At 38.0% G+C, this 26,985-nt stretch overlaps 1 protein-coding gene across 1 annotated transcript in view; it reads right to left on the bottom strand.

The window, feature by feature from the left end:
* LOC114065304 (threonylcarbamoyladenosine tRNA methylthiotransferase-like) overlaps nucleotides 1-26,985 on the bottom strand; it is a gene marked incomplete at its 5' end in the record, with an annotated part of 105,623 nt that overhangs the window by 5,753 nt on the left and 72,885 nt on the right. The window contains 2 exons of the mRNA XM_027899108.1: nucleotides 18,375-18,539; nucleotides 22,935-23,018. Of these exons, the coding sequence (XP_027754909.1) occupies nucleotides 18,375-18,539; nucleotides 22,935-23,018 (249 nt within the window). The remainder of the gene's footprint in view (nucleotides 1-18,374; nucleotides 18,540-22,934; nucleotides 23,019-26,985) is intronic.

Below are 26,985 nucleotides of genomic sequence, written 5' to 3'. Positions count from 1 at the left end.
CTGCTGCACCATTTGAAATTCTGGGCTATTACACTTTGAAGGCATTTTTCAGATTTAAAAAAAACCAAACAGTTACTGAAGGTCACATAGATTACATAACAAAAAAATGTGTAAACTGAATTTTATTGAACAGTTCCGGAAGACACATTTTGCTCTGTAGGTATTAAAAGAGCTCCTTTGATTTATTACTTAAAAAATTCCACCAGCCTTCTGCAGATGTGGCATGCTGACCTTAATTGACAAAATAAATGGCACAGAAAGTATTTTTTTCCTAATGGAATTAACACAGTAATTCCTATAAGAAGCATGCCTACCAGCATGTATTCCAATGCACAGTGCTATGCTGTTGAGAGAAAATGCTGTCTACAAGCATGCTTGTGTCAGATGTTATCAGCTGTAAACCATACCTAGGAATTCAGTGATTCCCAACACCAATTTTAAGAAATGGGAAACCTTGAAAAAATAAATAAGCTGGCGCTTTTGCAAAGGAATTTCATATTGTTTCTTCTTTTTGTGTGCATATATACATATGTGTTTGTGTATGTGTGGGATGTATGACTGTGTGATTTAATATATAAGTGAGGGAACAGAACTGAGCCAAAGGATATATAGATTCATTATTAATTTCTCAGTAAATGGTCAGAGTCTTGGCAGTGATTAGAATTATTCATCTGTAAACCCCAAATCATTAAAACTGAAGCTATAGCAATTAAAACAAATTAAGCAAAGTATCTTGCAAATAGCTATAGTCACTTAAACAGTCTTACTGCCTCTCCCAGAATCCTGGGATAATTCAGATCCTGCTCAAAGAAGGGTCAGCTATGGCCTAGTTTGCTGAGGGATTTAATTAGCCGGGGTTGGAAATGTCCAAGGATGGAGACTACACAACCCCTCTGGGTCTTTGTTTCCCTGCTTGACCATCTCCACGAGGAAAATGTTTCCCTTCATATCCAGTCTGAACCTCTCATTTCTACTTAGGTCCAGTCTCTCATCCTCCCACATGTGCCACTGTGAAGCTCAGTCTTCTCAGTAACCCTCCCACAGGGACTGCTTGGCCTCTTGTCAGGGTGTCCTCAAGCCATCTCTTCTCCAGACTTGAACAAACCTGGTCCCTCAGCCTCTCCTCACAGGCCAAGTGCTCCACGACCTAACCATCTCCGTGATGCTAAGCCAAACTCATTCCAGCTACCAATTCCTAATTTACATCAAGATCACTGCAAATGAGCGAGTCAAATCAGTCAAATCAGGTCAGCAATACGCCTAGCAGCTGGACCAAAGTCAAATACAATCAAACGACACATTTAATAATGGGAGGATATAGAGATTGATTGACCTTAAGCTCACCTGCATTACATATGACAGTTTCTTCCAGTAGCCATCCCTTATGGAGACCATCTTTAACCAGAGCCTACCTCTGACCTGCATAGCAAGTCAGCAAAATCTTTTTTCTTTCCAGTAACATCTGCATGATCTGTTTGATTGCTTTGATCAGCATAGAAAAAAAACCCCACCTTTCTCATTACTCAGCTGCCTTTTGCCTTGATCACTACTACAGTCCCTTCTGCCTCTTCTGTGTTCCTTCTGCTTCTCTCCTCTCATATCATCTGACCATACAGCCTCTCCTAACACACAGAGGCAGAGATGCCAGTAGGAACACAAATTTGGAATGACATGTCATATCATGACTTTCTGTCCCTGTCACACAGACATGTATCCGGAACTTCCTCCTCCTAAATTAACATTAAATTCAAAGCTGAATATTCCTATTTAGGAGTATAAAATAATTCAAATTTCTCTCTGTAAATTCCCACCATTACTGTAAGGCTCCACTGGTGTTTTTCTTGGCAGATATCTCTCTGCTCTCTTCCATGTTCTTACCTAAGGGTAGGCCCTTGCCTATCTACTTCTCTTTCCTCACCCAAACAGTCTTTAAGGATTGTTCCCTCAATCAGCCCTAAAAATTCATAAAACACTTAGAAGCTAGACAGAAGGCAGAGTAACTGGAGCTTATTAAATTACTTCCTTTTTGATGTACACTTTTAGGAGGAGTGAAACAACCAAAAAGCCCAACTAACAAAAGAAACAATAAGAAGAGAAACAACCAAGCGAGAAAACACAAGCCAAAAACCACTTCCAAAATGTTTAAAACACAGTCTTGTGCTGTTTTTCATTATACCCACTTGTTTTAGCCTGTTTCTTTATATTTACCTATAAATGCTTCCAGCCAAGTTTTCACTTTTTTTTTTACTTATTTGTATTTTATGCTGCTATTAAACTTAGTGACTCAGTATGCTTCCACTACACAAGCAATGCACTGTCAAAATAACTTGCCATTCAAAGTCAGACACAACACTTTTAAAAAAATAGTGTGATGTCTGGATTCTGAGTTTTTTTTTTTTTCTTCGTAATAAGGTGTGGGGGGTGTCAATCACTCTGCTGGAAACAAGGGACATGCAAGCCAGCATTCCAGTCAGCACTTGCAACCACAACAGAACATGAAGACCTTCTAAATAGAAGAAGTTTGCAATTCAAAAATCACAGTCATCCAAGTAATGACTTGAAATAAAGAATGAACCTAGCAGCACAACGTGGACAAATTCAGGATGGGGTTCTGTCACTATTTATCTCCCTGTGCCCAGCACAGTTTTATGAAGGAGATGGCAGGTATTTGCTCTGGGCACTTATCTGGTAATTAGCTGGCTAACAGACAAATCTGTTTCCTAGAGATCACCAGTACAGGCTTCACGGCTTTGAAAATACATTACAGTGAATTACAGGATGCACATTTAGTTGTAGCAACACTAGATATAATTTTTCAGTGTGCATACCATGGCTTGCCTTACTGGATATCATTCCACAGGATTCCATCTTGCTCCTTCTTTAAAGGATCACAGATACTTTTTTGTTGATTTTTTTTGATTTTTTTTTTTATTAAGTATTTTAAGGTTGTGTTTATAACACAAAAATTTCCCCAGTTTATTTTGTTGGATGATGAAAGAATGACAAAAGGCTAGCAGTATGTGAATGAAGACTGATCTACAAACGAGATTATTAAATGAAATATGATATACATTTTTTACAGCACAAGCTTTCAGAGACCATCACCTTTTTGCTTCCCTTTTAAATCTTGAAATAACAATGACAATTATATGGAGGTCAACGGTAGCTACAGGCAAAGACACAAAAGGTTTCAATCAGAAGGAGTGCCCCAGTAAAATGAATAGCTAGATCTGAAAATATATATTCATGTCACAAGAACCACCAGTATAACTGAATGATATTCACATATCAACAGTGAAATGAGTAATTCTGCTTTTACTCAAGGGACATTCTCTCTCAAAATCAAGAAAAAGCTTTTAAAGATCTTTCACATTGAGCAAAGTAAAATAAACTGATACACATATTCTTGGCTAAAGCCTTCTCCCTACTCCCAGAGTATGTCATAATCCTGAATTTATGGTGTTTTCATATGTTCCTACAGCACTAAACATCAATATGGAATTTTTCACAGAGACCTATATTATATAGCAATGCCAGAGACAAAGGATATAGCCCTCATGGATAATAAACATGGTTAAAAAAAGAACATTTTATATCTTTTGAAACGATACTAGGTTCCAGAGTTTCAAATTCCATACCAGTAGGTATCTGTGGGATCTAAATGCCTCCCTTGTTTTATAGGCAGAGAAACAAATACAGAAGATTGAAGTATCTCCAGTGCCATAATGCATAAGTAAGCAATCAGGCCACTACAACTCCTGTCTCAGATTCCAGTGCCAACAGAAGCCAAGATAGCCCGTAAAACCTTTTATCTCTGTTAAGCTTTAGTTCTAAATACATTTCCTTAAGGCTAGGCAATGCCTTAAAGTTATCTCCTAACAATTTCTCTTACAGCCATTTTCACAGATTTTTCTGCCTGGTATTAAACAGCTCCAGTTCCTGGGACTGCAGATGCTCACCAAGCACAGCCAGAATCAGACCGTGGCGAAAAGAAGCATTTCAGGTAAGCCTGAAATTTAACAGTTAATAAAATGCAGGGATCTTGACCAACTTTGTGGGTTCAGTGATAATACAAAGGTTTTCTTTTCATATTGTCATGGCCTCTTTCCTTAGTTGTTTTAGGAGGTCTCCCACACTGCCAGTTAGCACAGTTTTGAGCACCTAAGGGAGTGTCTGGAAATCTGAGTCTCCTTTTTAATTTCATACTCAGTCAAGTTCAACTGCAGTTAATGGAGGACTCTCTCATGGAAACATCAAACATTACTTTCTGTGATTAGCAAGCCTAACTGCTCCAACACAATCTCTCTATCCCCAGCCTAAAAATGATTCGTCAGCCCTTCCCCACAATAAAGATTACATGAGAAAAACCTTCCTTGGCTTGCTGTGTATTTTATGCTAGATAATCATGATAGCACCTTGGCGCTCTGTCTAAGACATCAAAGAGCAGTAAGTATCCAATCTACAGGCTGTAACGAATATCTACCCTCAGGAGAGCATTTGTATCATTCACAGGGTGGTCTGACATACAACCAACTTCTGTAGCTGTATAAGATTGAAGTGCCTGTGCACGAATTTCTGTCCTGTCATGCTCGAATACTGGCAATTTGTACCCACTGGACCTCAGTCTTCTCCTACAATGATTTTACATGGAGTGCTCTATCAGACTGTATCTGATAATTCCTACGATTAGCTAATGAGGAGACAATAAGTTCCTCTGGAGTTAGCCATGAAGTAAAAAGTACTAATTTCCTCTGTTTCTTTGAGACTTCATCCCCTGGAGTTCGTTTCTCTTAAATGCTGAACAGCCACTGCTGCAACTTGCTTAAATACATGCTACAAAATTTTAATTATTTGTAAGTATCTAGTCCCAGGTATCTTTAACTGACCATCATCAAATTTGTTCTTAAGACTAACCTTCTAGCGAACACTTTGAACGTCTGCCTCATCCTCACTCGTCAAATGAGAAGACAAAAAACTGCATTTCAGGAGGATAATAAACGTAAACTTAATATTGTTGCTGAAGCACTCAGAAATTTAGTTATGGGGATCCCAGGAAAGGTTAGAAAGAAATCAGTAATTCCCTTGAAAGCAAGGTTTAAACAGCATGTAGCAAATAACACTGTCATTACATGACAAACAATGAAAAGGAAAAATACCTAACAGTACCTTATTGAATTGGATGTTAGGAATCTTTTTTTATCAAAAAGGTTGTTAAGCATTGGAATGGGCTGCCCAGGGAAGTGGTGGACTTGGCAGTGCTGGGTTAGTGGTTGGACCTGATGATCTTACAGGTCTTTTCCAACCTAAACAATTCTGATTCGAAACTAATAGTCTCAGCTCTGTGCACAGGGGAAACAAATTTGTGTGCTGATGTGTGAGATAATACTGCACAAGCACCTAATTAAAGGCTGAAATATAGTACAGTTGGCATTTACATGGAAATGAGGAACTAAAACTCTAGAATTTCCTTAGTTCAGAGTAATTCACTGAACACTCCAAATAATCTGTGCACACATGTACACGAGAAATGCTTACATTCTTCTTGTTATCACATATTATAGGTCTTCAGTATCACTGCAGTGTTCAACTTTTCTCTATTTATAAAAGGCTACTGGTTTGTAAGAATACAACCCATAATATTTTAGTACAGCTTTCTCTGATGTTTTGTTGTTGCTTTTGTCTCTAGGCGAATACAACTATTAACATCAATTTACTGCCGGGCAAGCGGTGTACCCCACACCACTTCAATATCTCTGCCCATCCTAGCAATATTTGAGCCTACTCACTCAGTTCAACAATGGGAGAACAATCCAGTGAAAGTCATGTCGAGGGCTGGTAGGAAAACCTCATCCAAATCTAAATCAGTGCTCCTGCTGAGGGGAAGGCCAGACCCCAGCCTCAACAATCTGTTTTATGCCATCACCCCGCTGACCACTTCGGTACTCCTAAAACTCCAAATCACACACAGCAGTTACACAAACCAGGAAAAGAAATCAGGAAAAATGGAGAAAATCACAAATAAAACAGAAGGCAACCCGAAAATGGCAAACATATGCGAGGTGTGTCTACAGGGGTGAGAAATGCAAGCGCACAGGATAACTCTTGGGCTCAATGTAGTTCTTCTAACAAACTGATGGGTTTGGAATTTAAAGTGCTTCATGTATCCATACTACAGCTTAACAGCACTACAACAGGTTTTTTTTAATCACACGAGATACTCTCTCAAGTATAATTCATTCCTTTCCAGCTATTAAGAGCTGTACATCTGGCTTTCCCCTGTGGTTCTGTGACAAAATCTGATTATGCTACAGAATCTTAAGCACTCCTCACTGAAAAAATAATGAACTAATGTTTCGTTGGACAGAGACACACGAGCTGAAAAAGGAAAAGAATTCCTGTCATTCTAAGCACTACTTCCATCATTTTACCAAATTAAAGTTCTTGTATTTTGAAAAAACTATCTGTGTCAGAAATGGATATTCACAGCTGTCCTTTTTGTATGATAATTATGTTATCTGCACTTATCAGAGATTTTGTATGTGAGAATTGCAAAATAGTTTCCATACGGATAAGATAAATCACAGTCACACTGACTGAAATGACTTACAATCACATATGAAGTCATGTCAAAACAAGGACTAGCTTTTTTAAAAAAAAATTCTCCAGTCCTGATAACAAGACCCTTTACTGAGGACCAGAGATCCATCTGGTCGCTATTATGCATAGGTAGTTTTTGTAGCTATGTGATTTCTTTGACAAAAAGAGCTGAAATGTACTGCCTGCACATCTTTCTTCCATCAAAAGAACTTTCACAAAAATTTCCAAGCCACCCCAATCCAAAATGGAGCATTTGCCCAAGTTGTGCTGGAGAATTTTTTTTTTTAAAAAAAGCTAGTCCTTGCTAAAAAGGCAAAATGAAAACTGTCATAAAGAAGGCACTGATAGCACAGTAAAATCAACACTCACTTAAGTTGAGCCAGAAATAACTATTTTATAACTATAACTTGGAAATAACTATTTTGTTGTGGGTTGATGGCTACCTAGACCAAAAAGGTTCTGCCATCAGGCTCTTAATTATTCTGTGGGATTGCCATCACAAGAACAACTAAATATGTGCATTTCTTTTTTAAAAAAAGTTTATAATTGAAAAATGTTTAAATGCATGTTTTTATTTTACAAAGGATTTGTCATTCCTTCTCTACAATAAAGAATAAATGAGAAAAATCCATATTATTTCCTTCAAACCTCAGTGGTATTGATCACCATGTAGTTCAACTTTGGTTTTGACTTTACACCACTACATCCTACTGAAAAATGACTTCATACCAGTGCTTGTCATCTCAACAATTAAAAGCTGGAGCAACACCGAAGTACATATATCTTCCTCACAATAATTCCAAAACCTCAGGTTTTTATAATATCTAGTGTGGAAGAAATAAGTCCTAGATAGCAATTTAATTATTACACCAAATCTGGGTTGTGATCCTGACTCCAGTAAAAGAAATGAAAGTAAATATGCTGAAATTTTAACATCCCATGGGCTTGAGTTTTGAATACAGAAAAGCTGTGCTTTAAGCCCTCTGACTCTTTGGAACCTCAGAACATGAACAGTTTCTGATGTTAATCTGCAAATTTCCTTAGAGTCAACCTCCTGTGAAAATGAAGAACAAGCTTTGGAACATGTTGTGATGAAAAAGAAAGGCATAATACCTCCAAGACCATGCAAACAGACATAGCACTCATTTTACTTTAGTGGGAACATGTACAGGACTTGGGCTATCTACACTAACCCTATCACACCACCACCATAACCCTTCATGCTAACCTGATTACATCTTTTCAATCTTTCATCCCAATCAGACAATTACACCAAATCTAATAGTAATTTCTGGATTTTAGCTAGTATGAGTAAATGACATTGGAATAAGTCAGTAGAAAACCTTTTTGTGTCTTTCAGTAGGGTTCTAACATCTGAAATAAAAATTTACAGGTGGGGGAAGCCTTCAAGTAATTTAAATACACAATGAGAAGTAGTCAGAGGAAGGTTATCAAAGACTGGTGTGCTGTACACTAACCACAAGTAAAGCTGTCTTTAATGAAGTACTTAAATAATTGGTTATTTTTCTAACTGTTTCTTTGACTTAATGGTCTTTGATAAAGCCCACAGGAACAGCTTGCTTTGGAACTGGCTACAAATCAGAACTGATCCTAGAGTCAAATTTAAGAGTCAGGTCTTGTGAAAAGTAATAGGCAATAAGCCAAGTTTCTTAGAGAGAGAATGCAAACTTTTACAGAAATTATTCTTCCTTTAAAGATATCTTAGGGGGAGAGACTGTAGTAGGAGGAGGGCAAGGGTTTATTTCTGTTGTTGTTTGGTCCAGTAAAACTGCAAAAACGTGCTTTAGTGGCTAATGGCACGATAAAGGCTTTGATCTGGTAACATGACAAAGGATCCAGAGTGGATGTTAAACTTGATATGGAATACAGCCTGCATAAACACAAAGTTACTGTATGCAGCCTTTGAACAAGCATTAGTTCACTATGTTTGCAAAGATGCTACAACATTCTGTGGACTGTCTTTGAGGATACAACCATTCTAACATATTCAGCAGTCACAGGTCTTTGGATATTCTAGAGTAACTAGGAGTATATATTCCTGGTGGACTAAATTTAAGGCTCTGAATTTCACATCCACTTCACTGAAATATGGTATTTGAATATTTTAAGATACCGTTTCTCCAAGGTAGCCACCAAATAGAACCTCGTTCTTATTACTCAACTGCAATTTAATTTCAGTCGAAGATACAGCCAGTGCTATATATTTTTATACGCAGATATCCCCCCAACTATAATTTAGTACTGGTAAACCTTAAAAAAATTGGTTTTTTCTCTTAATGACAAGCCTCTTCCCCCTCTTCTGTATCTTATTACCCTTGACACCACAAAAAAAATCTGTTATCTAATATTACAAGTATATTAAAAGCACACACATAAATCACTATATCCAAATATTATAAAAGTCTGACCGGGAAACTGTGATTACAAATGGATCTTGGCATCCTACTATGACTCACAATTAATCCTAATATTGCTGGATCAGTTCAACGCTGTTTCAATAGAAGTGTCAGAACAAAAAAAAAAAGTTATTTGCAAAATTTATACATATCTTAGTAAATTTTCATTATCATCAAGGGAATCCACAAGAACACAAATGTTGATTTTAGACTATTAGAAACTCATTAATGTACTCAGATCCAATAAAAATTCTGAACATGTAATAATGTTAAAGGATACAGAAGACTCCAGTTTACCTTTAACATGGCTTGCTAATCTCTTTGAAATGAGATACGCTTTAAAAACAGTTTTTACTTAAAAAATAGCTTAATCTCAAGTCTGTAATTTTTATTGCTCTTCAAAACGATCTCAAAGCGAATGAATCATCTGACTGAAATGGTTCTGGCAACAAATACATTTCTAAGAGGCTGAAGTTCAACAGTCCAGCACCTTGTATGTGAAAAATCAAATCTCCTACTGACCTTTGGTGATGGGGAAAGCTATATCACAAGCTCCATGTGACTTTTACGTGCTGTCTCATTTCAATATTCATGTAGAAAGACTACTATGATTGCAGCTTCAGTAGAGGAGGAAGAGATAGAAATAACATTCATCCAAGATAAAAATATCTGATGCCTCTGACTGTGTGTTTGCTTGCAGGAAAAGGAGAGAGAGGGAAGAAACTGAGAGAGAAATACTGCCAGTATGTGCTCTTTGTTGATCTAATGAGTACTAATAAAAAGAAAAGGGATGACTAAACATTACAAGCAGAGACAAAATGTACACACGGACTGAATATCCTTCATCTGCCTTTGCATTAAACTCTACTGGAGAGGTATAAAAGTCAAACCTATAATGACTTCTGTGATTTGGAAGTAGATGACCTCCAAAACAACACAAAACCTGAGAAAAGTTGTGGCTGCTAAATTTTTTCCCTTAAAGCCAATTAAAACTTTGTGAACTTATAACCTGGTACATTAAATAATACAGCATTATTTAAAAAACAATGCCTTTTGATTCTTTCCAAAGAGTCTGCTTGTTAGAGATGTGATTAAAAGGAAAAAATATTTTAAAAGGAGCTCCTAAATATCACAGGGAGTGTCAAGTAGTTAAAATTACCATGGCTACACACTTCCAGTTTGTCCCTATGCCAATAGAGAGCAGAACCCACCCCCTCACCCTATAGTGCAGCATCAGCAGATTAAGTATGAGAAATAATGCACAAAAATGGCAGAACTATTTTAGCACTTGGATTTTTATTTCTGGAGGCAGAAGGGGGAGAGCACTTCTGTTTAACCTTCTCTTGTTCTCCAGAAAATGACTTAAAGGTGAATCATCCCAGCCATTACTATTGCCATGTATTGCACGCACTGCACAGGATTAACATAATTATGTGATTTAAAGTGATTAAACAGTGACATTCAGCCAAATAACACTGTCTGTTGAGGAAATTAAAAGTAAATAAACTAAAGTTCAGATATTTTCACCTGAAATGGACTTCAGTGAGCATTTGTTTGAAAAGGAGCTATGTAATAAGAGCTGTTTCAGCTGAGCTTTGATCACTGTAGTTGAAATTCAGCCCTGCCAGAGGGATGGGCAGAAAGACAACATGCCCATTAAATTAAAGACCTCAGGATAAAACTGCTTGGTGAAAGTCTTATGCTGGCTCTTGGGTTTCCTGCCTTAAATCACCTCTATGTATTTCACTCCTCTAACCAGTGCAGAGAAATGTCTCGGATCAATGCATTACCTTTTATTCCAGTTTTCTTGTCTTCAAATGATCGTTGGCTAAATCAAACTGTTTACAGAACTCTAGAAGATAAGGCTGGAAACAAAGCTGAGAGGTCATCCTGCCCATACCCATGACCTAAGGTGGCTGACCTGCATTCCACTTCCCCAACCACTACATGTGAACCAATTCAGTGTTTATCTAAACCCAGCAAGAAAAATCTGTTCCGCCCATAAGAAATAATCCATCCCAAATTTCTGATTCTAAACAGAGAAACGTTGGGCTTTCAGGTAGAAGAAAAATTCAAGTCAACTAGGCTCTCCAAGCAAAGCTAACACGGCATGCAGATAATGTGTAGATCACAAAAATCTGCATCTAAGGAACATCACACTACAAATTTGTGTTCTTTTTCCAGGAAAAAATGAGACTTTTGAAGGTTTTTTTAAAAACATCCATAGGTGGCATTGAGCTCTATTCTTCAAAAGGAAATAACTCTTTTATTATGTTAACTTTATAGCGACCTTCATGAAATAACTGAAGAAAACATAAGAAAAAAAGATTAATTAAGAAGGATTTAACACCGTCTTTTATGATCTCTATTTACAACCAGTAGGGAACACAAGTAACACATTAAATAAAGCAGTGCAAAAGCACTACCTACTTGTATGCCTTGCACTACAATCAGTTCTTTCTGAGAATCATAGAATGGTTTGGGTTGGAAGGAACCCTAAAGACCATCTAGTTCCAAATCCCCTGCTGTGGACAAGGACACCTTTCACTAGACCAGGTTCCTCAAAGCTCCCTCCAACCTGCCCTTGAAGAATTCCAGGGATGGGGCACCCACTTCACTGGACAGCCTGTTCAGTGTCTCACCAGTCTCACAGTAAAGAACTTTTTCTGAATATCTAACTTAAACCTACCCTCCTTCAGTTTGAATCCACTACCCCTTGTTCTGTCACTACATGCTCTTGTAAAAATTCCCTCCCCATCTTTCTCGTAGGCTCCCTTCAGGTACTGGGAGGCCACAATTAGCTCACCCAGAAGACTTCTCTTTTCCAGGCTGAACAATCCCAATTCTCTCAGTCTTTCCTCACAGGAGAGGTGCTCCATCCCTCTGATGATCTTGGTGGCCCTCCTCTCAAACACTCAAACACTGCTCTTTCCTGTGCTGAGGACCCCAGAGTTGGGTCCAGCACTCCAGGTGGGGTCTCACCAGAGCAGAGCAAAGGGGTAGAATCACCTCCCTCGACCTGCTGGCCACGCTGCTTTTGATGCAGCCCAGGATACAATTTGCTTTCTCGGCTGTGGTTGCACATTGCTGGGTCGTGTCCAGCCTCTCACCCACCAGCACCCCCAAGTCCTTCTCAGCAGGGCTGCTCTCGATCAATTCATCACCCAGCCTGTGTTGATACTGGAAGTTGTCCCAACACAGGTGTAGCACCTTGCACTTGGTCTTATTAAACCTCATGAGATTCCCATTGGCCCACTTCTTGAGCTTGTCCAGGTCCCTCTGGCTGGAATCCCATCCTGGAGTTGTGACAACTGCACCACTCAGTTTGGTGCCATCCCCTCAGCCTGGTGTCACCAAAAGGGTGTCAGGAAAAGGGAGAGAGTGCAAATGAGCCAACAAGAGGTATGCTCCCAAGAATGCAAGAGCACCAAATAGCACACCACATTTTCATAGAGCATTACCAGGAAATGTTCTTTTTTTTTTTTTTTTTTTTTTTTTTTTTTTTTTTTTTTTTTTTTTTTTTTTTTGTCAGTACGTTTCTCTTAAAGAGAAAGAGAAACATCTTCCCCACATGTTTCTCAAATTATCCCTTCTTGGACTTCATGATACAAAGATGCATATGCAAAGTAGCCTTCCAAGAGAGGCAGAAGGTGTATTTTATATTAGTTTATATTTCTTCTTTGGAAATTCCAATCTTTCATTAGCATTACTCATATGTTCTACAGTTTCTGTTTCCATAATTTTATGAAAAGTTCCTCTCCTCACACCTCCATGTTGGTTTTTTGATCTAAAATTTGTTTCCTCATCCTCTTTTTTTCCTAAATCTCTAATCTCTACTTCCTGTTCAGGAACCAGATTTTCCACCACTTTGAAACTCCAGCATATGTAAAAACTGCCCTCAATAATTAATGCACATCTTCCACATTTCCTTCCAAGTCCTTGAAGGAAGTTTCCAATGCAGAGATTTCAATTCTGACATGATTTCTTTCATTTCTGTTCCAGGAGAAGATCTTTTTTCCCCCCTTCTCCATTTTGTTTTGCCTGCAAGTGAAGCACCCTTTCTACCTGAGATCAGAGAGCTTCCTTCAAGCTACGCTTTGTTGAATTTTCTTTCTGGCAGGCTATAAAGAAGTCTTTGATATATGCATCTTTCCTGTTTTCTAACATCAGAAAAAAAAGGCTGTGTAATGTTTAGAGGTCATCTTTTGCTAATGTAACTAGAACATACCTGTGGCTACCTGTAAGACCAGGAACATAAAACTTCTTCATTAGCATCCAGAAGTGCAATGCCATAATAACCAACTGCAAAAAAATGCAGGCAGCAACAAGCAGAACAACCAATTGGTTGCTAACTAAAAATCCCATTCCTCATTTCCTCCAAAGAGCCCAACGACTTGAACAGCTCTCAGCTTTAGAGGCCAGCTGTGGATATTATCATGGACATAAAGATGTGCACCAAGATCCCAGACTCTCCAAAGCAGACACTGCAAATGGAGGCTCCCAGAAGATGCTGATTGCAGGGGAAGTGTTAGACACAGAGAATGTCATCACATAAACCGAAAGAAAACAGAAAACTCAAAGATGTGCCTCTCTTTGTTTTAAAAGAAAATCAGTCATAGATGCCTTACAGAAACAGGTATTATGAACAAAATCGTAACTATGCAATTAAGTAGCCTGTTAAAATTATTTTTTCCTCTTGCCTTAATTTTCCATCTGATTAAAATTTCCCACCGAAGGTCCTCAGACTTATAGGGCTTTGATTAGGGCAATGCATTGCAATTCTGGCAGGTAGCAGAGTTGCAAAAATCTTTTATTTTTATTCTGCAGCCCTCTTCTTCATACATTTATGATCTTGCAGTATTTTTTCTCCTCTGGTCACAGAACATATGTAAACAACTGGAATTATTTTTGGACTACAGCAGCATAACACACTTTATTCCTGTTTCTATCAAGAGATCATATTCTTGCAGATTATAACTTTTTTCAGTTATTAGGTTTGGGCAAACATTTGTCTGTCAAAAGGATATATTTATTAGGTATTTTATTTTATGCTTTTGATAAACTGTCAAGATCCCTAAATATGGTCAAATAAAACTAATAAAAATATTACAATGTTTTCTAAATTAGATGACATTCCTACTGTTAACACACTTTGCTGACTTTTCCAAAATATTCATCCAGTGATAATATACTCAGCACTATGTACATTGCAAACCTATCTCCAAAATCTCAAAGGCAAGTTTACCAAAGCACTTACAAACACAGAAGACACACTAAATTGCTTTTCTGAATCTTAAAATGCTGAAATATGCCCTTAGTGATTTGTCAGCTCCAAGCCTACGTCACTGCAAGAGTATCACATCTACAGCATTTACTTCTTCTTTTTTTCCTGTGAAACTTAGTAGAACTGATTCTCGATCAAAGCTCTGAAACACTTATTCACTGATATTTTAAATTGCAGCCAGTAATTCATAACATGCTTGTTTTCTCTGAATGTTCATTTTTAATGTTCCCGTCACTACTTTTTAATGCCCAATTCACACTCATCCTATGTTAGACTTACTAGAATCAAGTCTAAAAATGCCTTTACATGTGTTCATGCTTGATTGATTTCAACTTTCACCCATATATCCTCTGCCATCTACGTCTTTCAAACATGTTTTTATTACTGAATCAGCAAATGCACATTTTAGGACCAAAAAATCTAAAGCAGATCTGAGTTAAATGAAATTTCCAAATGTGTTTGCCTCCCTCCAAACAGCTCCCCTGTAAAATTCTGCAACTTGGAGATATCATTGCCTTTTGAGTGACTTTTATAAAAAAAGCATTGTGAAGTAATAAAAGAAAAAAAAACAAAACAAACCACCTTGGCAAATATCTGTGCATTTTGCTACTTACCACTGCAGTCGGTAAATCTGATTGCTTTGACAGCTTTTTAACCAAAGTTGCTGACTCCAAGACTCCTCTGTCCTTCCTGTCCCAAATTCTGCCACAGAGCCTAACATTACCGAATGTCAAAACCTGACTCAAAGCCCATCTACTTAGTCACAGTTTTTGCCTTAAAGAATATAATAACTGTGAGACATTCTACATCATTAATACGTTAATGGATATTCACATTAACTGTGTTTTTCATACACTGAAAAAGCATGAAAAAAAGATAAGCTAGAAATACTCTGAATTAATCCTATCAATATTTGCCTCCTTATTTGTTACAGATACACAATGTGTGAATGGAATGTCTAAAATGTCCTTTGCATTTTTGCACTTTGCATTCCCTCTTTTTCAGTCAAATATGTTGATTCCAGTTGGCAACCTACTTCTTTATCTCTTTGCACCATTTTGCCACCACAGTCATGTGGTCAAAAAGGTAAAAAAAAAAGGCCTACCATTGTTCCTTCAGACACCCAGTGTTGCCTGTGGTGCTCTCTCTAAACTTGTCAGTAAAAATTATCGAGGAATGTGTATCAGATGAGAAAGAGAGCACACAACTGCAGATAAAACTCTAATCCTTTGGAGGTACTTCTCCTCACAGCATCTACAGAAGCATCTTCGTGCTTAGCATGCATTTGTGACTGGCTTTAACATCCTCACATTATGGTGCTCTCAATTTTTATAACTTTATTTTTTAGCCATATGATTAATTTCCTTAAAAGCTACAGTTCTGAAAGCTTTCACTCTTTCTGTGAACATTCCTCATTAGAGAGAAGCGCAGACTTTGAAACATCTTTTACTGTGTCACACAGAAGCTAATGAAGACACTGTTAATAATAGCTAGGGATGCCTAGCATAAACTACAAAACCAGCATATTTTAAACCGCTGCAGACTGTCAACAACCATGTAACAGTCCTCAGCAATCTATCCCTCTTCAGCACAGTAGTTGCTCAGCATGCTGAACTGTAAGGTGTGCACTGCAGCCCCAGCAGTACACAGGGTCAGGAAAGAGCTGAGTGCTTTCTTGAACGGGGATAGCCTGAAGCACAGGAATGTTTTACAGCAGTACGGCCTGATATCTCATTCTTTTGATCTAGATCACCACAATCTACAATTAAATTTGCGTACTTCTCTGACCTAGCTCTCATCACGGACCAGCAAACAGAAAGCAGTTCAGAGGAAGTCTTAGCATCAACAGGGTGAGACTGAAAGTCCACTTGAAACTTCCTGAGCACTTCAGACAGCACACCAGCTACAGGATGTTAGTTGCTGCCTGAAAGAGCTCCTGCCCAGTGTATTTCCTTGCTGAGCAACAGAAATGTGTCTAGTTTTAAAAGAGTCAGCTGGCAGCTGGCTACTTTTCCTTTCTAGCCTGGGAACGTAAAGCAGACCCTCATTCCTGCTCATTTGTGTGCGCAGGGGAAAAGTTATGGAGGGGTTCAGTTTTGCATGCTGCAGAAAATCTAGTGGAGACACTTGGGATCTTTATAAAGATTCAGATATTTGGCTATTTTTGAATGAGTATCTGAATTCATACATTCTGAGTTGCCTCCTTCTTTCCCCAACCTGTCATCTGTGCACATAACAAGCTATAAAAGGCTCATATGACATACTTTGCCTTTTTTATCCTGTTCACAGCACCTTTGGTTATAATTACATGTCTTGAGCACACCTAGTAGGAAATGTTCCTCAGCAGTCCAACCAAACAGAACAATCCAAAGAGCATCTTGCACCCAGACAGAAGCCCCCAGTAAATTTTGTGAAAAAATGACTTTTTTTCCCTGGAAACCTAAAGAAAAGTTCCTGATTTGCTACTTAGGTATACGATTTGTCAGGAGGAACTTCCCACTAAGAATTTCAGTTCCTGTTCTATATATTATACATTGGCCAAGTGTGATTAAAAGCTTTCAGCTGCAGTTTCCATGTACAAAAGATGTTTCATTTACTGAAGTACCGAGATTCTATTTTTTCCATAAAGCAAAAGTTCCTAACATTTCCAGTGGACCAAACATAAATAAGATACTCCCTTGAAGGAGCACTGGTAACCACAAAAGTCATAACAGCAATTTGCCTTATCATTCGCTTGCTGCAGCCATTTACTTGTGCATTCCAAGGTACTTGTTCATAGCTATTCAAAGGGCAGGACCAAATCTATGCATCTCAGTGAGTTCTTACGGAAATTATCAGTCTCCTTGGTTTTAATAATTTTATCTCTCATTTTTACCATAAAAAATTTCAGTCAAGAATCTGCTTGCTTGTCACCATGCTATAAGCTTCTGGCAGCACGTACTTAGTTTAATGACAGACTTGGTTCTATTCCAACGGATTATTTAAAAGAAAAATGTCCTGATGAAAAAATCAGCTGTGTTTAAATAGCTACATAGTCCAAGCAGACAATTTGAGGGCTTTGGCTGTTTTTTCCTCTTACAGACCCTTATCGGGCCAATATACACATACACACGGACGGTATTCAATGGAGAGCTTAGCAATGTGTTTGTGCTTAAGTTTCATGATCTGCTGAACACATTACAGTAGGTGCATTATTTTGTTGCTCTATGCTCCCACAGCCAGGCTTATTCAAGAGACCAAGGAGCTTAGCTTAACACTAGACACCTAAGGTGTGCCTTGATTATGTATTTTAAACATGAGCACTTAGAACAAGGATATGTATATACTTTAATACTTGTCAACAATTTACTGCAAAAGCGGTAAGGTGGCTGATAAACTGCCAATTATCCTTCTTCCATGTGCTACATATTTTTGGAGATCCTAACAGTGCTGGAGAAAGGACATCAAATGATGCTTAGAAATGTGATACACATTTTCATTTCACACTCCATCAGTTTTTACAACTAGAGCTCCATGAAATGTATGAGATACTTGGCTAACAGCCATATCTACTGAGGTGTAAAATAAGGATCAGATCTCTTTTTAAAAGAGTTTCATTTTCTTTACACGACTAAATCAGATGTTGACCTTTTTCCAAAATATATTGTAAATATTCCATACTTATAGCCATCAATTAATTTCGAATCTCTGAATTGTGTTTTGACCTGTTTTAACAGATATGTAATCAATACACATTTTTTTAAAAAAAGTTAGGTAAAGAAAAGTAAGCTGATTCATCCTTCCTCAACTGAAATGAAGGTACTGATGTTAAATCTTTTCAATTCTAGTAAGTTCTTTCCCCATCTTGCACCTTGAAAGAAGAAACAAGTGTATTATTGCCTTTATAGTCAGCAAAGCTATGGGCATCAGCAAAAACATATTTTGAATTCAAATTTCAATCTGTCAGAAGAGATTAAAGCTTTATGCATATATAAATGGTAACCATTAAATGATAACAGATACATAGCATGGAATCATTTTGCTTGAACAGCTGTTGATTTACCAGGGTAGTAAAGCAGAAAATGTCTTTTACTCACCTCTGTTAAACCAGAAACTTCTCCTTTCGCTAACGGTCTGGTGATGGATGCAGTGTGAACTCTGGCGTCTGACACTGGTTGCCCCTTCATAAAATGTTTTCCAGCTTCATAAATATTCACTTCTACCATCTTACCCATTAAAAGAGGATCCTTTGGCACAAGGACCTTTCAAAGAAAGAGACATAATTACTAAATACCACAAGAAAAATCAATCTCCAGTTTCCACTCAGAAAACAGATGATAAACATCAGAGAAAACCCTAAAACTTTAAAATATTAGTCATCAGCATACACTACAGACCCTGACACATTTGACCAATGAGATCTCCAGCTTGCATTCTTCAAGAGCTTTGCAGTGTTAGCTCAGCATTTTTCAACTCCAACTGTGAGTCCTGTTTTTTGATTGATGAGGAAGTCGGGCCTGAATTGCAGCTTTTGAATCCAGACCCAAACAGTTCCCAAGGGTACTCGTAGTACACAATTCTAATAGCCTGCTGTAAAGCTTCCTGTTTTCATGTCCACCCCATAACACTGTTTTAAAAAATGTTTTTGAGTCTGTAAATGCTTCTGGACAGAAATGATGCCCTTGTTTCTCGTTGTGCAAGCCTTTATTTTGACTGTGCAGATCCTTTGCAGCTGAAATGCATGACTGACAGCGAATGTCTGTAAAAATGGATGGGTCAGCAACTAATGCCATCCTTTCCTGAATTTGCACAATCATGATATCAGAAAGTCCCATTTCACAAAAAAGACAACACATAAGAGCTGTTCCTAGCTCACGCATCTTACAAAAGACAGATCCCAACATACACGAGCAACTTTTTTTGTTGGGAGGAATAAATGGAGTAAAAAAGGCTTTAAAAAAGGATCTAAAATAGACAAGCAGTTAAAAAAGAGAAGTGGAGTAATTTCTTGGCGAAATGACATATTTTACAGTGTTTACAGTGAAAAATTGAATCATGGAAACTTATTTAATCACATTTACTTGAACCTCATCACACACAGAATCTCGGAATGAGTCAGATTGGAAGGGACCACAGTAGGTCATCGGGTCCAACTTCCCTGCTCAAGCAGGGCCATCCTAGAGCACACTGCACAGGACTTTTCTGGAATATCTCCAGTGAGGGAGACTCCACAACCTCTCAGGGCAATCTGTTCCAGTGCACAGTCACCCTCACAGCAAAGAAGTTCTTCCTCACGTTCAGGTGGAACTTCCTGTGCATCAGTTTCTACCCTTGCCTCTTGTCCTATTGTTTGGTACCACTGAGAAGAGCCTGGTTCTGCCCTCTTGGCACCCTCCCCTCAGATACTTAGATACACTGATGAGGTGTCCTCTCAGTTGTCTCTTCTCGAGGCTGAAAAGGCCCAACTCCCCCAGCCTTTCCTCATAAGAGAGATGTTCCAGTCCCTAAATCACCTTTATCACTGTCCACTGTACCCGCTCCAGGAACTCCCTGTCTTGTTTGTACTGTGGAGCACTCCAGATGTGGCCTCTCTAGCACTGAGGAAAGTTTTTCAAAGATCACATTCATATATCTGGATTCCTTGATGCTGAAACTGAAATTCCTTTAAAAGGCTTGATTTTTAGACTACATGTGCAGAGGATTTTCAGAGAAAAAGTCTGTGCCAGCCACATTTGGAGAGCATTTTGTTGCCAAACAATGCCTCTCCATTTTCACCTATCACAACTTGATTGTTCCACTTGGAGGAAATCACCACCAGTAGTTTCCCTTTTTTCCCTAAAGGCTCAAGGTGTTCACACCTGTGTTTCCAGATCCTAGGATTCTGCTGAGCTTCCTAAGCATCTTACAAGAAAAGCAGACATTTCTGCCTTTCAGAGATGAGCAAGCTGAGACTAAGCCAAAACAAAGCCAGGGTCCTAATGCTGGGACAGTGTTACAATACAACTAGACCAGAGTTCTTCCCATGTAATTCATCAGGGGAAATTTAAATCAAAGGAAAATTAGGAAGCTAAGTGTATCACTGGGCTTGTGACTGCTGCAAATCTTGGTGTCTCCATATGCAAAAGGGCAGTAACTAAATATAAATGCAACTTCAGAAAAAGGAAGAGGTTAAGTGAAAATATCTGGGAGGTTCTGTAAACAACCAAGCAGCCAGGCTTGACATACACTCAGACATTTTTTTGATACCATTATTTGTTAGGGAAAAAATCCTCAACCACATTTCTAAGAAACAAAAGCTACACCAACAGAAACCGTCATCTTGATAGTTGATCTGGCAAAGTACCCTTTAGTCAGTTCAGACTACTCTGTTCAATGAAAACTATATTACCAAAGCCTCCACAAATGTAAGCTGCAGCCCTACCAGGAAATCTGTCAGTTTAGCTCTATCGATGTGGCTTTAATAGCAAATTCTTTTAATATAGATGACCTTAGTGAAGAGAGATCAGGTTTGGTAACTATTTGAGTTAACAGAATGTTACATCGGGACTCTGAGCTTCACCTTCTAAGAATATATAGCATGATACTTAGTGACTCTAGAGTGGTTTTCAATTTACTATCATTCAATTTACTGCTATTAATCTTAGTCACTAGCACCAATTCTTGTGCTTACCTGGGTGAGCAGTAGGATATTATTCTTGTGAAACACACCCCACATAGGACTTTAGGGAAAAGTAATTTATTAATGAAAAGTATTTCTTGCATAATTGAATTCAAAATTACTCCCTATGTATGTTACTATGTGTATTTTGTGTATTCTTTACCAATCCCAGTTGGGAGCTGTATTAGGTGCTGTACAAACACAACACAAAACATCAACACATTTTTTTTTCCCATACATATTGCTCTTCATTTAGTTAATTAGGTTTTCGTAAAACAAGCATTGAACACTAAAAAGCCCCAAGCAATTTCTTTTTAATCTCTGTATGGAAGTCAGTGCTCCTCAAATCTGACTGATATGCTACAAAAGCAAGGAACCACTAGTGACACATAGGACTTAGACAAGAAGTTAAATATGTAAAAAACAAAGAGATTTATCAAAAAAAAGAGAAAGTGAGGAAAAAATAAGTAGTGAATCAGATATCTAATAGAAACAGATATTCTATGAATAGCAATGTTACTTAATAGTAAGCAGAAATAAATAAATGCTGTAACATAACCCAAAACCAGAAGAAACCACTAATGGTGACTGTGTAAGCACAACCATCATCTATAGCCTCTCCAGGTTCAGACACTGAATACCTAAAGGCAGCAAAAGCAAACTGTAGATAGCTCAGTGCAAGGAAACAGACAAGAACCCAAAGGCAAAATGAAAATAAAATCATGATGATTCTGAAAAGCAAACTTTATTGGGTCTTAGCAAGTCATCTGCTTCTGAGCAAAAGTAGTAATTTTGTGAAATAAACGTACTTTCTTCCTAGCTCAAAGATAATCTTTTTGTGTGGAAAGAATTCCCTTACAGAAACCACACAGAAGGGAACAACAAAAAATAGAAGGAGGGCCTAAACAAGCTTGAGTAGTGGACCCATGAGAAGCTAATGAGGTTCAACAAGCTCAAGTGCAAGGTGCTGCACCAGGATTGGCAATCCCAGACAGGAGTAGAGACCGGGAGAAGAACTTATTGAGCGCAGCCCTGCCGAGAAGGACTTGAGGGTTGTGGGGGATGAGAGGCTTGAATGGATAAGTGGATGAGGAATGTGCAAAATGTGTAGTTGCAGCCCAGAAAGCCAATTGTATCCTGGGCTGCATCAAAAGGAGGGTGATCTAGAAAAGCACCACGCTTTGTCAAGGTCAAGGTTGGTAATTCTGCCCCTCTACTCTGCTGAGACCTCTCTGGAGTCTGGAGTCGTCAGCGTATGACAGATGTGGACACAGAGCAGTTCCAGAGGAGGGCCACAAAGGGGGAACAATTTTAAACTAAAAGAGATTTAGATTAGATGTTAGGAAGAAAATCTATACTCAGGAGGGCAGTGAGGCACTGGAACAGGTTGCCCAGAGAAGTTATGGACACCTCATCCCTGGAAGAGTTCCAGGCCAAGTTGGATGGGACTCTGAGCATCCTGGTCTAGAGGGTGGCATCCCTGCCCATGGCAAAAGGGTTCTAACTAGATGATCTTCAAGGTCCCTTCCAACCCAAACCATTTTATGATTCTATGAGATACATCATACCATGACAAAGTGGTAATCTAAGGAATTTTCTGACCCTTCTACTGCTAGAATTTTTTATTTTTTTTTCAAATTGCATTGCCTGAAATGCCTTTCAGAAAGATGTATGGAAGCTATCATGACTCAACTATTCAGAAAACAATGCTTTGGGGACCCAGTAATTAACATTACTGCAATAATTAACAGGTTCTTAAACCATGCTGTATACTCAAACAGCCACTGTACATTTCTTAATGTAATTTCAGGTTAATTATATTTACAACACAGAAGCAAAATATCTCATAAACAAGTCTTGTTGATCACATGTTTCCTGGAAAATTCTTATTTCTTTCTTTGTTTTCCTTTTTTTTTTGTACCATAACACACTGTGCTGCTGAGATTATCAGAAAGCAAAGATAAAACAAAAAGATGTTATTTGGTTTATTTAGCTGTACCTGCTCATAGAAAGGATTGTGAGCAACGTAGTAATTGGAGTCAAACGATTCTTCTGTTACCAGAACTCTCTGCCTCTCACCAACCTGGAAAATAGAACATGAGAGAGAGGACTCAGAAAGGAAAAACAAGGAATTATGCTGAGAAGAGAACTGCAACTACAAACAAATGCTCTTAGAAGAAATAATCAAATTCTCTGAGGAAATTCTGTGTCGGCAAGAAAGTGGAACAGGAAAAGCTCTACTTTAGACTATCTAAAACTGACAGGGTTACAAGTCAGAATTAAGGGCTAGAACTGTTGGGCTATAATGGCTTAACATGAAAATCATGTTCAGAAATATACACCAATTTTTACTTATTATTAGCATGATAACAAATAAACATGTCAGATGTGCACAGAGTCCATTGCATCTTCATCCAACTAATGACAAAATTGTGCAACCAATCACCCAAAAGGTATATTTTCTTTAAAAGCCACACTTGTTGTTTACAATGCTAGGGCATGTCTTTATCCCTTTTTGGTGATCTCACTAAGCTGTGCTTGCAAGATCACGCTGATTTCCACGACACTGCATATTACAAAGACTCAAGAAGAAGAGTTTTTAGCAACTCATAGACACAGTAATATTAAAGGCAAAATGGTGTAAAAAAGCCCTTCGTTTCAGTTAAAATTCCCAATTTCCAAATGCTCCAACACAGTTTAAGGGAAGCACCAGTTTTACAATTAGTTAAACGAAAGACGCCGAGACAAATCAGTGGCATATAGAGGCCAAGTAGATATGAAACAAAATCTGAATTTCCCCAAAGTTCAAAATCTCCCACACAGCACCTTTTGATTTTGTCCATTACTGAGTTGTGCAATGAAAATGTATAGCTTAATTTCTGCAAACCTTGAAGACATTTAGCTCACATTTTTAGTCCGAGCCTGTATCTATTTTTTTCCATCTAAATGTGTCCTGGATTATTTCCAAACTATTTGACAAATGCATTCTGCAAATTACAACTGTCTAGCAAGTTAAATTTACTCACTGCTTTTATTACTATTTCGAGACTCAAAAAGGTTTCACATTTTACTCCGAAGTTTTAATATCTATGAGCAAAGTACATTTAAGACCCTGCCCCCTCCCTGAAAGACTTCCACCACATCCTAGTGGCAGCTCAGTCATAAGGTCGATGTGAACTAGCAAAAGCTTGCAGATCAGATAATAATGTTTTGATTCTTTAATGTACAAGCAGTAAAAGTAAAAGATAAGATTAGAAGTTTCTCTAACAGTCAGTGGCAGAAAATAGAACGTTAAGAAGTAAAACCAGCAATATCACACCTACATTATTGTATATATACATATATTGTATATATACATATATATATATACACACACACGATATCTATATAATTCTGCACTCACTGAACAGAAAGACTTCATAGAATAACTCTTGCCTTCTGTTCCTTGTGCACATATCTAAATATTCCCAAAGTAAATGCTGGAGAGCAAGGGAGACAGCAAGCACCCAGCTCATTTCCCCAAAGGCAGCTAAGAGTTCATTCTCAGGACTACAAGTGTGGGGCACACCAGAAGGGGCAAAATCCCTGACTTCCAGACCCAGTAACAGAATCCTAATTGTAGAAAGGATGTATATATTTGTGTATTTTTAAGATGTGTTTAAGAATTGTTTATAGCACATTTAGAATTTCCATTCATGTTTCTCTGGGAAGTCTGAATTACACATAACAACAGACAAAACATACTCAAATTTTAGTAAAAATTCAGTGTAGCCAACAGTGAGGTGGGTTTTTAAAATTATTTTCAAGGAAACAGTTGTTCAGTTCAAATCCCCAAAGGAGTTTTGCAACACATGTCAATAAGACACTTAGGATAACTACTCCAATAATAAGATTTCCCCTAAACCGAGAGGTTGTGTTACTTCTATAATGTTTGAAACCATAGCTTTTAAAAATCACAACTCAATATCTGCTGTAGCACTTAAGTGCCAAAGTCTCAGATGTCATGTGATACTATGAAAAAGAGAAGGACAAAATAAGCAACATTCACCCTCGGGCAAACATGCTACCACTGAAAAGCACCAAAGCCAATCACCGAGTCATGTCCTCACATTGTATTCATTATTTACTGATACCAAAACTTAGCAAAACTGGCTCAAAGCAATACTGGGCCTGTAACTCATTTCACAATTGTCTTGTGGTTCCCTGGATCCCTCTGGTCATAACATTCTGCCATTATTGTCGCTATAAATCCTGCCTGTGAGGCAGACTGAGCTACACGTGTTATCTTCATACTCGCAGATGAAAGAATGGCAACCATATTATTAAAAAAAAAAAAAAAAATTAAAAAAAAATCAGAGGGAAGAAGAAAAGAACACCTGTGTTAGATCATTTGAGATAAACGGTGGTTTCTTCAGAGACACGTTGCCAATTTTTCTCACCTTGGCTTCCATAAGCCAAAGAGCTCAGGTCTCCATGTCCCAGTGGGCTAGAAAGAGCTTCTGGGCTCAGAATTTCTCGGGAATGGGAGGAAATCAGGAAGACTAAATTTGTAACATAGCATCAGAACCGTGGCGTTTAAATTGAGCACCAGAAGTGCAGAGGAGCCAAAAAGCCCAGACCAATTTAGAACACACACATACAGACAGACAGACAGGCACACAAGACTAAGATGGCACACTGCATGGAACACAGGTAAAACCAGTAATTGTTCACTTGATGAAGTTACTGGATTTGTAGCCTTGGCCAAGACTGAACTCACAGAAAGATACAACATTCAGCCGTTTGCAGATTCCTCTGCCGTAACAACAGAAAAGGAAAATTCCATTTAATGAGTTAGGCCATTGAGTATTCATGATCTACAAGACTAATTGGCTACATGCATTTGTAAGACAGAAAATGACTATCTATCCTGCATCCAAGTATAATTAAGAAGAAATGTAAGTACGCAGAATGCAGCTTTGGTATTGAAATTTGTTCAAGAAGTGGAATATGTCATCATTTCTGCAATTATTCCCCTGGGATCTCTAAGTGCCTAAGTTTCACCCCTCTCAGAATTTAAATATGCAGAAACCAGACATGATATCTAATAACAGTCATAATTATAATAACCTTTGATGATTTTTTTTTTCAGGCATGTACCAGCAGAAGTAGTTCAGTATCTTATTTTTATTCCTATTCTTTCATCTGCTTCCACAGGTACACACGAGTTCCAGCTCTCAGGGAACTACAATTCTGCCAAAGCATCTGGAACTTAGGAAACTCAGCCCTGGCATCTCAATTTGGAAAGGTTTCCTCTAGAAACATTACTTTTTTTTTTTCTTTATGGATGGCAGTATGAAAATTCTTATGAATGACAGCAAAAAAACTTGTCTGGCAACCTCCCCCATCCCAAGTTGGACTGGTCACATAACTTACACAAAGAGAATTTGTTTTCACCAAAAGCAGCACAACATCCCTGCTGGTCATATCACTTCCTACACTGAAACAGTTACCAGGAAGTTTGTAAATCTCAGAGTTAGCAATCAAATCACTTGGAAACTTTTATTTCTTTTTCATTTATCCTACAGGAAATTCTGACATGATAACTCTTTAACTCAGTTTTTCCTTAACCAAAAACCACAAAAAGCAGTTTTTCCAGCTGGCTAATTTTATAAAATAATTGAACAGTAAGAAATTCCCAAAATCCTTCTTGGCTGCAGTCAAATTAAGTTTCTTTTTTAACCAAAACTGACTGAATCACCTAAAACACAAGAGTGATTTTCAAACTCTGCAATAGTTCAGTTGCAAAGGACTGTCCTTTTTTTACATGCTATGACAGAATATTGCTACAGTGGCCTGCTGTGATTACATTTAAGATCATTCATACCCCTAATTTTTTGTTTTACTTAATGAAAACTAGGATTGCACCAGTTTTGATTTATTACTTATTACAGCCAGAGCATGTAGCACATGATCTTTCTCATTGTTTTCTTCTCATTCTTCTAACTGAATTTTGTTAGTTTTGTTTGTAAGAGCCTCTGTTTGGCTAAAAAATTATAAATTTTAATAAC

The sequence above is a fragment of the Empidonax traillii genome, unplaced genomic scaffold (genome assembly GCF_003031625.1).
Source record: "Empidonax traillii isolate 1590-97213 ecotype Southwest subspecies unplaced genomic scaffold, ASM303162v1 scaffold642:size393756, whole genome shotgun sequence".
Taxonomy (NCBI): domain Eukaryota; kingdom Metazoa; phylum Chordata; class Aves; order Passeriformes; family Tyrannidae; genus Empidonax; species Empidonax traillii.
The sequence above is the reverse complement of the archived record's forward strand: the minus strand, read 5'-3'. Positions and strand labels throughout refer to the sequence as shown.